Source organism: Ochotona curzoniae, unplaced genomic scaffold (genome assembly GCF_017591425.1).
Source record: "Ochotona curzoniae isolate NIBS_2020 unplaced genomic scaffold, NIBS_Ocur_1.0 scaffold_4505, whole genome shotgun sequence".
Taxonomy (NCBI): Eukaryota; Metazoa; Chordata; class Mammalia; order Lagomorpha; family Ochotonidae; genus Ochotona; species Ochotona curzoniae.
The window spans coordinates 3,216,862-3,229,363 of record NW_024467118.1 but is presented as its reverse complement, the minus strand read 5'-3'; the positions used below and the strand labels follow the sequence as shown (position 1 = coordinate 3,229,363).

Below are 12,502 nucleotides of genomic sequence, written 5' to 3'. Positions count from 1 at the left end.
GTGGACACCACATCCACAGTAAACCTTCTCCACTGTGCCCGTGCACACCACATCCACAGTAAACCTTCTCCACTGTGCGTGCCCGTGGACACCACATCCACAGTAAACCTTCTCCACTGTGCGTGCCCGTGGACACCGCATCCACAGTAAACCTTCTCCACTGTGCGTGCCCGTGGACACCGCATCCACAGTAAACCTTCTCCACTGTGCCCGTGGACACCACATCCACAGTAAACCTTCTCCACTGTGCCCGTGGACACCACATCCACAGTAAACCTTCTCCACTGTGCCCGTGGACACCGCATCCACAGTAAACCTTCTCCACTGTGCCCGTGGACACCACATCCACAGTAAACCTTCTCCACTGTGCCCGTGCACACCACATCCACAGTAAACCTTCTCCACTGTGCCCGTGGACACCGCATCCACAGTAAACCTTCTCCACTGTGCGTGCCCGTGGACACCACATCCACAGTAAACCTTCTCCACTGTGCCCGTGGACACCACATCCACAGTAAACCTTCTCCACTGTGCCCTTGGACACCACATCCACAGTAAACCTTCTCCACTGTGCGTGCCCGTGCACACCGCATCCACAGTAAACCTTCTCCACTGTGCGTGCCCGTGGACACCACATCCACAGTAAACCTTCTCCACTGTGCCCGTGGACACCACATCCACAGTAAACCTTCTCCACTGTGCGTGCCCGTGGACACCACATCCACAGTAAACCTTCTCCACTGTGCCCGTGGACACCGCATCCACAGTAAACCTTCTCCACTGTGCGTGCCCGTGGACACCGCATTCACAGTAAACCTTCTCCACTGTGCCCGTGGACACCACATCCACAGTAAACCTTCTCCACTGTGCCCGTGGACACCACATCCACAGTAAACCTTCTCCACTGTGCGTGCCCGTGGACACCACATCCACAGTAAACCTTCTCCACTGTGCCCGTGGACACCGCATCCACAGTAAACCTTCTCCACTGTGCGTGCCCGTGGACACCACATCCACAGTAAACCTTCTCCACTGTGCCCGTGGACACCACATCCACAGTAAACCTTCTCCACTGTGCGTGCCCATGGACACCGCATCCACAGTAAACCTTCTCCACTGTGCCCGTGGACACCACATCCACAGTAAACCTTCTCCACTGTGCGTGCCCGTGGACACCACATCCACAGTAAACCTTCTCCACTGTGCGTGCCCGTGGACACCACATCCACAGTAAACCTTCTCCACTGTGCGTGCCCGTGGACACCACATCCACAGTAAACCTTCTCCACTGTGCGTGCCCGTGGACACCACATCCACAGTAAACCTTCTCCACTGTGCCCGTGGACACCACATCCACAGTAAACCTTCTCCACTGTGCGTGCCCGTGGACACCACATCCACAGTAAACCTTCTCCACTGTGCGTGCCCGTGGACACCACATCCACAGTAAACCTTCTCCACTGTGCGTGCCCGTGGACACCACATCCACAGTAAACCTTCTCCACTGTGCGTGCCCGTGGACACCGCATCCACAGTAAACCTTCTCCACTGTGCCCGTGGACACCACATCCACAGTAAACCTTCTCCACTGTGCGTGCCCGTGCACACCGCATCCACAGTAAACCTTCTCCACTGTGCGTGCCCCTGGACATCACATCCACAGTAAACCTTATATGAGCTGACAAGATCTCCTCAGAGTATCTCAGAAAATGCTCACCTATATTTTAGAATTTACAGTGGAATATGTTAACACTAACTTCCACCTATGCTGACTTACTCACAAGGTGCTATTAAGATGTCCAGATTTTCAACTTGGTGGTTTTAGAATCTACCCAAAGTTAGAAGAGACCATTACCTTTCAGACTGGTAAGTAGTGCTCTTTCCAAATCTCCTTCCAGACAGAGAGATCAAGAGTTTCCCATCTTGGGGCTGGTGCTGTGGGGCGCCAGGTTAGTCCACCGCTGCCAGCATCCTGTGTCTGAGCCAGCTGGAGTCCTGGCTGCTCTGCTTCCAACCCAGCTTCTTACTAAAGCTCCTGGGAAGGCAGCATCTGCAGGCCCCACCCCTTGGCTCCCAGCCGCTCCTATGGGAAGCTTTGGCTGGAGTTTCTGCTCTTGGCTGCTGCAGTCATTTGGGGAGTAAATTAGAAGTTCTTTGTTTCTCTTTCAAATTAATCAACCAATCAAAAAAAATTAAAAAGGTTTTCCCTTCTAAGAACATCACTGCATCGATGAAAGTGACATATCTGAATGTTGGGTAAAAACCCAGTAAATTTAAAAGCAAGTCTAACCAGGAGTAGATGACTCACGGTAGTCTCAGGCAGTAAACGGCGGGAAAGGTCTAATGTTGCTAAGCTGGGTTTGTCCTGAGCTTCTGTCTAGTGTATTTTTATGCTGTCAGAAACGAACATCTCCAGACTTAAAACCTTCCTCAAGAAGAAGAAAAAGACAAAAACAAAAACAAAAACCCCAATGGTATATAGCCTGATTATTTTACAGAAAGGGAAAATTAATTCAGATGGTTTTAAACTGCATGTATACGCAGAGGGCATCTGATGCTATTTCAACTTAAATCATGACCAAACCATCAGCACTTCCAGGTGCTCAGGGGAAGGCACGTGTCTCCTCCTCCACCTCGGGATGACAGGGACACCGGGCAGTGCTGGCGCTGAGGCCGGCCTACACCCATCCGTTCTGAGGGCTCACTCTGCAGAGCTGGTGAGCAGGAGTCGGCATCCATGTTCTGTTCAGCTCCTTTGCTCAAAAGTCCAACTGAGCACCCAGGTTGGGACGGGTCTTCATCAAGGCACTGGGGCCTGAGAGATACAGGACACAGTGTGGCTGCCTTCAAAGGGGCCACAATCTCCTGGACACGAAAGAGCAAAGTGACCCACCGGCCACCTCTCCCAGGTAAGGGACAGTTGGTGCCGCCCTCCATTCAGGTCTGACCTGCCTACTGCCTGGAGGACAGAGAAAATGGTGCCATGACTGATGGCATTACTGCTCCGAGCACACCCAGGGTGGCAGGGCCACTGCAGGAAGGCTGGTCAAGACTACTCTGGCTTAGTAAAGCCAGGCATTTCACCCAGTCTGGAGAGAGGGGGCACCTTGGTATGACTGATATATCGTCATCATTCTAAGAACACATATTCTTGCATAAGGCATCTTTTTTTCCTGTTCAGGCAAAACAATCAGGCCACAGTTTGCTAACCAATAGGTTTTCTTTTACCCCAAACAAAACAAATGTAGAAGTAACAACATGAGCCCTGGATTTCTCAATTCAATTTTACAAAATTATTTTAACCACAATCATCAGCAACCAAAAGAAAATATGCAAAAATAGGGAACCACAGCCCAGCCTGACAATGAGCCACCCCACCTGATGGCTCCTCTGGAGGACAGGGACCGTCTACACACGGGCTGCTAGGTGCATACATGGAAGCCGGTGGCAGCCAGTGGGAGGTACTGTCTCCGTGGTGCCCAGCAGCGTGCAGGGTGCCTGCGGAGTGAAGAACCGTGACACTGACCGAAATGCTGGCTGGCCACAGAGCAGTGGCTTTTCAGCTGGGGCAGGAAGGACAGACAGGAGTTTGCTCACCAGACGGACAGAGAGGGGAGTAGGGGAAGCAGGAATCCAAGGCATTCTGGGCAGGAAAGTGATCACAGATTAAGGCGCTGGGACTCGTCAGAGCAAACAGTAGCTGTGTCCAGCTTGGCCTGGGTGTAGGGCATTGTGGACAGGCTAGGAACAATGGTTGTGGTCCCGCCATGTGGGACTTGAGTGCTGAGTCGTGGTAAGCATTCGGAAGACACGCGAAGCAGAGGAGTCATCACACTCTGGGGGTGTTTGTGGCACATGGCTCTGCTCAAGGGTGAGGACAGACGTACCGGGGCAGGGCTTCCGCTCAGGGTGACGGCCACACGCAGCCCTGTGGCAGCAGACAAGGCTGTGCCTCACTGTCTACAAATGACAACATCTCCCATATGGCTGGTTTTAATAGGTATTTGAGTCAAAACCTCCGTGGAGAACCAGGAACTGAGGAGGCAGCAGCAAAAGCTGCTTCTTACTGTACTGGGGGCACCTGTTACGGCTCTGCCTGGGACCATCAAGTGGGTTCCTCATCTCCACCACAGCCAGTTGCACGGCTAGAGGCCCACCACCTCCTGCACGGCTCACTGGGGAGAGGTCTCCCTGTGCCTCATTCTGCTCCCCTCCTCCCTCCTGGACTGCCTCTCCAAAACACCCAAACCTCCTCCTTTCCATAGCATAGTGGGAAATGCGCCCCAATTACCCTGAGGCGCAGAGCTCAGCGGGGCTAGGACGCCAGGCAGCTAACCCAGATGTTCCAAGCCACAATTCCCTCATTTATAAGATGGGAAAGTCATATTTATGAGTCAAGTGCTGGTGAGGACTAGACGAACTTAAAGAACACACTGCCCATACAAAGCAAAGCTTGCTGGCGGCTAACAGCACAGGTTAACGTTCACCAAGCCTCTATGAACATTTGACACGTCGATTCACTTGTCCTCACGACAGCCCCACCATGTTGGTGCTAAAACCTCCCAGTTCTACAGGCAGGGAAATGAAAGCATAAGACACTCAGACTCAAGGCCCCGGGCTTGTGACTGCAGAGGCAGGCTTCCAACGCAGCCACGTGGCTGCAGATCTGAGGGGCTGCCCCGGGGCAGGCCACTGGAGACTGTCCCCCTTTGAGCTCACTGCTGGCCTCGCTGACCACCGCCTGCCCTCATTCATCTGGCTGTCTTACCAGGTACATGTGGAAATCCGGCCTGCTTCTAAGCTGGAGAACACACGTTTCACTGCTTCTCTCAAATGACCCTCTCAGGGCGGCATGCACCACGCAGTCTCTGTGGACAGCTCACTACCCATATCCTTCCTGTCTTCCATAAATGCTTCTGCTTATTGGGATTTATGGTTTCAAATGTCTCCCAAGTAAGCAGAGGAGAGTTCACACAGCAGGCCGGGGTCTGTTAACCTGAGTGGCCTGCTTGCATGGAGGCCCCGGCTGGCCTCTGACGGCGAGAACTTGAGATGTAGGAATGATCCCCCAACCTGACGAAGGAGAGTGGCTCCCTGGGCCAACAATGCGGCTGAAGGCAGTCTGATGCTGGGCACCTGCTGCCTTTCAGGAGCCCCAGGTCAGCAGCCTCTAGGCTCTGGGGCTGTGGAAAGTGTGACCTTGGGCTCGCTGTCGATAAAGTGAAGAACCAAGCCACGCCTGCTTCCTGATGCACCATGCCCTGAGCTGTGAGAGACTGGGCACGTGCTCACGACAGCAGAAGGTCGAGGATGGCGCAGGGCAGGGCATGGCATAGCAGGCTGCAGAGTCCTGTACCAGGGGCCATCTGGACATTTAAAACACCATTTACAGGCCTCACTCAGTGATCAGCTTCAACATTAACCTGCCACCAACTGACTGGATCCCGAGTCTCTCCTGCAACTGCCTTGTCAGGGCCAGGGCAGGCCATCGCGTGGACCTGACACAGGCCTGCATTCCCTCAGCCCTGGTGGAAGGGCTCAGTGACCTGCAGCTGCCCAAGTCATTACCAGTGGCGTCAAGAATGCAGAATCAGCAAGGAGGCAGTACTTACAATCTCTTCTTATCCACCACTCGTTTAACTCGGATGGCTCTCTGCTCTGAATAAAGTTTACACACTCCTGTTGTGGAAAAAAAGACCAAAAACAGAGAGCATTGAAAATGGCTTCACAGGCAAAGGAATCACAAGTCATGGCGAGACACCTGGCCTCAGCTAGCAAGCCGCACCACGAGTCCCGCCTGCTGCGCGGGTCCCAGTGGCCTCTCGGAGCCATCCTGCGAGTGCTGTCTGCCCACCACACCCACACAATGCCCCGTGGCCTTCCGGAGGAAATGCAATACTTTTTAAGTAGTCATCGACGAAGTCCAGCACGGCAGTCCGGTGCTCCTTCACCTGCTGGGAGTGCACGTCCTTGTGTGCTGCAACAGAAAAGGCCAATGGTGAACTCAGTGCTCGCCACCCTTACCGATGGCTGTAAAATGTCATTATCAAACAAGTATGTGTCTAGTGAGACAGCAACTTTAAAAGAGTGAGATTTGGAAAAACTTGAGTCAACTAACTTACGGCTTCTCACAGTGTGTAGGGATGGTGTGGGAGGCAGCCACTTCTGTGCTGACCTGCTGTGGACTCGGCCCTTTCGGCTCTAGCTGACCTTCTAGAAATGCATGACTCAGATGGAAAGCACACTGCCAGCCTGAGTGTGCACAGGCCACAGCTGGGAGTGCCTGTTTACCGCACCCCCCCTTCGTCAGTCAGGCTCTCCTCCCCAGAACACCTGCCAGTACTCCTTGGCCTTGGGGCCTGTCTCCTCTGCAGACACTTCCTGTCTCCCACCTGCCCCAAAGCAAGAGAGCTGCCAGCTGGGAGCCGAGTGGCTACAGTGTGCAGAACTCAGCTGCTACTCCACATGGATGCTGCTGGTGAGTCGATGGCAGCTATCATCACACCTTGGCAGGTGGCTCAAGGACACGCGAGTTCACGCTGCATTGCCTTTTTATCTCAGTGAAATGCATATGACCTTAATGGGCAGGGGTTGGTTTGCACTGTTACTGTAGTGCTGCTTAACCTGAGATGCCTGTGGGAGGTCGGGGCTCTGTGAACGGCACACAAATGTGGGTTTGTATGTTTTCCTGGCAAGACTGTTCAGAGCCTTCATCAGACTCTCCAAGTGGAGCAACTCACCTTCCGCCCTGAGCTGCTGAATGGCTTCCGAGCAGGTCCTCATGAAGATCTGGGCATCCTGGTCTATCTGGTCTCGCTCCGTGTCTGTCATCCTTCCATAGTCAGACAGAATGTGGCTAAAAATAAAGGAAAGCAGAGGGCAGCAGTAAAGGACAGCACGACCTAATCCGGGCGGGATGTGAAAGCAAGAAAGGGATTCCCTAAGCAAGTGACCAGGGCTGGGCTGCTTCTCAGGGCCACCCAGCACACGAGCAGCCTCTTCTTCCTTGTGGGGGCCCCTGCCCCCAGTCCATTGCACGCCTCACTTTCTAGGGAACAGTTGGAGGACAGAAGGAAGCAGATGACCATCTCTGAAGCCTGGAGAGCGAGAAGTCATTTCTGTACCTTGGCACTCCTCAGTTCTCGCGCTCTGAACTCACCTGGCTCAATATGGTAACCACCACAGGGCTCTCTTCTGAAGCAGAAGACCCAAGGGGCAAGCAAGGGGCAAGCAAGGGGCGAGCAAGGGGCCCAGGGCCTCAGCCCCTCCCCAGCTCGCAGCCCGGGGCGGCTCTCCCTCTGGGGAAGAACGGGAGGGAGTCACAAGCCTTCCATGCAGCTCCACTAGAAACCAGCTCAGAGGGAAGGGCGCCCAGCAGGCCAGGGACACACCAGCTAGCCAGGTGCTCGCTCCCGGTGTATGTGCACCTGTGCAGAGCAGGCCCACGGACGACGAATGCCAAGGACAGCCCAGTAACATCTTCCCCTGTATTTGGATTTAATAGAAAATCAGCTCAGTGAAGTGGAAAAGGTCTAAAAGTTAATTTGATAAAACTGACTACTCAGAAGGCGAGGTTCCTCTAGGATACATTTTATCTATATATTAACCTTTTAAATTGGAAATTGACAGTGTGACTATTCTCTTAAAACAACAACAGAAACCCAAGGATATTTTTTTCTCCAAGTGCTACTGTTTTCTTGGCAGGATATTACTGAAAAGGCACCTCTACCAGGAGCAGGGAAGTTATTTTTAATTAAAATCATCCCCAAATCCAGCCAGTGGCTACTTAGGTTGCACACTGCTCTGCTCCAGTAAAATGTCATTATTAGGAGAATTAAATGGGTCAATAAAGTCTGCGTTCCACATTCTGGAAGAAAGTCCAGCTTCCCAATTACGCAAAGTTAAGAAAGCCTAGGAAGGCGGCAGGCCGTGTTTCTGCACATCTTTCAAACCCACGGCGCTCAGTCTGAGGAGCGGGCCAAGCCCGGCATGCGGCATGGGAAGGAGGAAGGGAAAGGCTTTGCCAGCCTCACCTCCGGAGTGGGGGCAGAGGTGGCCTTTCTCCTTCCCGCAGCACTGGGGGTGCTCACACCCTGGTCTCCTGCTGACTGACACCCAGCCTGAGGAGGAGTGGGCCTCCTTGGACCAGGGCCCAGGCTGGACTTGCCTCTGGCCACCCCGGCCACTGCCCTGGACACCTGCCTCTAGAGGCAGCAGAGGCTCTGCGCTGTGTCCAGGGCCTGTCCTGCCGTCCACGCTCACTCCACAGTGCGAACAGCTGAGTGGGCCTGTCTCACGCAGCACAGGGCTTAGCGAGGCCAGCCCACCGGCCTCAGCGCCATCTGAACCTGGGCTAGGTTTTGCTTTATTCACCAAGCTCTGCCTGCAACAGCACTACAGGTCAGACAGGGTCCCAACTTGATTATCCCGCTGCACGGGGCTGCTGAGCGGCAGGACGGCTCACGTACATCACACTGATTCACCACAAGAACACTGTCCACATCTAGTTAAAAATAAACAATGAAGCAGCAGGGGCGGGGCTGCCGCGTTCACACGCCAGGTACACAGAAGCAGGCCTGCCATTCAGTAACAAGAATGGAATTCAAAACATGTGAACTGGCACCAGGAAAATGAGTCAAAGACTAGGTTTCTAGAATGAGGTGATGAGTTGGTCTAGACTAAGAAAGCCTCACGGGCTGTGGGTCAGACACTCAAAGAGCCCAGAGAAGTTCCAAGACAAGGGATGCGCTTAGCCACACAAGAGCTAGCAAGCAGCAGGACTGGTCATGAATCCTGGTGCTCAGCCTCAGCTGTCCCCATGGCTGCAAGGGGGAAGGCTCAGGCCCTGGGTCTGCCGTACTGCCACAAAACTGCGAGGGAGCTGAGCTTCCTGCTGGAAGCTAACCGCCTCCACATCCCTGCCACGGTCAACACTGCAGTCCAGCACCTCATTCCCACTGTCCTCTCTGTGCTGCACTTCAGGCACACCGTCTCCTTCGAACCTACCCACACTTAGCAAGTGATTTCTGTTCCCATTATCAGCTCCCAAGCTTGTCTTGAAAAGAGCCAGCTATAAATACTTTAACCTTTGCAAAGCTCGCAGTCTACCACAGCTACTCAACTCCACAGTTGCGCAGCAGCAGCCAGACAACACGCCAAGGAACGGTACAGTTGAGTGCCAGCCACACTTCATCATGGGGTAGGCGTCCGGTCGCGCAGTGAGGTCCCTCGTGGGTCAGCTGCACTCCAGTGGGGCGCCTGATTCAAGTCCCGCATCCTGTGCGGACGTGGACCCCAGCAGGCAGCAGGATGCCCCCCGGAGGAGAGCACAGGAGTCGCGGGCTGGCTTGGCCTGGCCGGGCCCGGGACTCGGGGGAACCCAGTGCTTCTTCTACCTCTGTCTATCCGATTGAAGTGAAAACTCACTTAAATAACAACTTTTATGTTTATAGAAATTCTAATTTCATAGTTTTCACCCATGACAATGTTAAGGTAGCTAGTTAGAAGTTAGCCCGATTATTTATGAGGGGCTGAAGAAAATAAGAACTTTTTGTGGAAAATGCACCATGTGCAAACGAAGGAGGAAAAGAACCCTGCTGGCTGCCCTGCAACCCCAGGCAGTCACTGCTCTGCTCTCCAGCCCTGTCTGGTGGGGTGCTCGCTCTCTCTCTCTTCTCATGCTCGCTCTATTTGCTCCACTCTCACTTCCTGCCTCTACCACGCTACCTCCCTCCCTCGCTGAAGTAAAGGTCTCTCGTATGGCTCACTTGCTGTGTCTGGCGTCTTGGGTTTGTGGGGTAAAACAAAAAAGCTAACACTTATTACTACTTTCTGTTTTACATCCAAGTTCTTGTAAAAAAATCAAGAACTCTGAGCAGCCATCACCAGTAACAATAAAATATTACTCTACCACTTTTTGTTCCCAACCATTAAAAAACATAAGCCATGAATTGGTGTGGTGGCACATCAGGCGAGACGGCCTCCCGCAGTGCCTGCCTCCCACATGGGAGTGCTGGTTCAAGCCCTGGCTGCTTCACTTTTGGCCCAGCTCTCTGACAATGTGCCAGAGAAAAGGCAGTGGAAGATGGCTCAAGGGCCTGAGCCCCTCTCACTCATGTGGGAGACTTACAGTTCTTGGTTCCTGGCTTTGGGGTCTGAACCAGCCCTAACCTTTTATGGCCATCTGGGGCGTAAAACTGCAATGGAAGCTCTGTCTGTCTGTCCCTCTATGCCTTTCAAAATAAACAAAAATGTAAAAATCATTCTTGGCTGACGGGCATGGGCTGCTGTTTGCTGCACTCCAGTGCAGAGGAAGCCGGCTTCACAGCCCTGTGCTGCCCGGAAGAGGCAACATGACCAAAGCCAGCATCCAAACCTGCACCTCCCTCTGTCAGATGCTTTCCAAGATGAAGCCAGCAGCGGGCTGCCAGGGAAGCGCTCACTTAAGCTGCCAGGCAGTGAAGAAAGCAGCTGGAGAGGAACAGACTAATGCTGCTTTTGTCAAGTTTTTCAAAATGACAGTAACGTCCATTTTTGCAGCCTATTAAGTTAGTGTTTGATACATATACACATCTTTAGAAATAAAATTCACACTGCCATCTAGTGTTAGTCAACTATTTAAACTGAAACCTTAGAGGTTATTAATAATATGCATAAAGACACTTTTAGTATATTACAAATGAGACATAATTTTAAAGTATAATGCACTATCTTAAGTTCATATAGACAAAGCACCAGGGATTACTTCAAATCTACCTGGGGGAATAACCATTTTCTCTGTTGAATTTGTAAGACATTTTCATTTTATACATATTGGCAAAGTTTTTTTTTTAAGTTTTATTTATTTTTATTGGAAAGGCAGACTTCATAGAAGGAGAGACAGAAAGATCTTCATCACTGGCTCACTCTCTAAGTGTCCGCAACTGCTGGAGCTGAGCTAATCTGAACCCAGGATCCAGAAGCTTCTTCTGGGTCTCCCACATGGGTGCAGGGGCCCAAGGCTCTGGACTGTCCTTGACTGCTTTCCCAGGCCACAAACAGGGAGCTGGATGGGAAGTGGAGCAGCTGTGACACGAACTGGAGCCCATATGGGATCCTAGTGATGCAAGGCACCAACTAGGCTATTGTGTCGGGCCCAGGTTTCTTTCCTTCCTTCTCTCTATAGCACTGACTGATTTTCTTTTTTAATTAAAGACTGTGCCGACTGGAGACTGGACCTACTCACCAGGAGGAATGTGACCATGACCTACACAACGGCGTGTGCTCTCGTGTAGTGGGTTAAGTTCCTGTTCAGGATGCCCCACCCTATCTGGGAGCACAGGTGTGGGTCCTGGCTACTCTGCTTCCCACCCAGCTTCCTGTCAACGCTCCTGGGAAGCAACAGCTGATGGCCCGAGTATTGCAGTTCTTGCATCCCACATGGGAGACCACAAATGGTGTTCCTGGTCTTGCTGCTGGCCTGGCCCAACCCCAGCTGTTGCAGACATTTAGGGAGAGAAACAGCAGACAGAAGATCTTTCTCTGTTTCACTTGTTCTTTGTCACTTTGCCTTTTAAATTAATAACTAACCCATAAAAAATAAATAAAAAGAAGAAAGGAAGGAAGGGAGACTAAAACCCGCAAAGAGAAATGATTAAGGTAGGGATATGGTTCTTGCGTGATTTCGGATTCGGATAGGGAGGGAGTCCAGGTAAGTCTGGGCAGAGATGTGGGTGGACTGGGATTCCTCCATGGTCCAAATCGGCTGTGGCATGCCAGGACCATATTTTTTGGACTTCTGTGGTGAATCCTAGCTCCTTGTCCACTGCTGTATAGCGGGCCGGTGAGAGCGTACAATTTGGGCACCTGCACGTGGCTCGACGCCTGCACTTACATGGCAAGCTATGTGCGCACTTAACGCTCAATGGCCACCTAAGATTATGATCGAAGTGCTGGGGTTCTCTGAGGGTGTAGGAATATCACTGGCATATAGGGGCATCCATAAGACTAAATGAGTATGTAAGGGCCTGAGATCCACTGAGGGGCCCCCGATGAGAGGGACCACGGTACCTGCCCCAGGTAAGCCGACGGGGACTGAGACGCTATGTTGAGGATGGAGGAAAGAAACTGGAGATCTGTATGGATCTGTACGGATGGTCAGATGCACCATCCCACTCAGCAGTCCTGAGTTGGGCTTGTTAGCATGGAATACTGCTGACCACCACATACCATTCTATATGAAAGCTAGGGTTGGGAGACAGTTTAGCAGGGATAGATCCTAGTTCCTGACATATGACCAGTTTGAAACAGTTTAGGGTACTGGGTCAGGCACCGGCCCACGGCAGTACGACCACGTCACTATCAGAGACCAGGTTCCATGTGATCTAGACTTCTGTGTATGGCAATATAGTCCCGGGGCCCACGCCTTCTGCTGTTGTGCATGTGAGACCAGCGAAGCCCCGGTGTGTATAGATCCGCCAGAGTAGGATGAGACGGCTGTGGTCTGTAGTTAGGCGTGACCATG

The 12,502-nt window shown here is 52.4% G+C and overlaps 1 protein-coding gene across 2 annotated transcripts in view; it reads right to left on the bottom strand.

The window, feature by feature from the left end:
* Positions 1-12,502, bottom strand: part of STX18 (syntaxin 18) — a 90,417-nt gene that overhangs the window by 16,209 nt on the left and 61,706 nt on the right. The window contains exons 3-5 of one of the 2 annotated variants that reach the window (XM_040965715.1): positions 6,741-6,856; positions 5,900-5,977; positions 5,613-5,679 (exon numbers count right to left, since the gene is read on the bottom strand). In XM_040965715.1, the coding sequence (XP_040821649.1) occupies positions 5,613-5,679; positions 5,900-5,977; positions 6,741-6,856 (261 nt within the window). The remainder of the gene's footprint in view (positions 1-5,612; positions 5,680-5,899; positions 5,978-6,740; positions 6,857-12,502) is intronic. The other variant, XM_040965716.1, reaches the window with a different exon arrangement.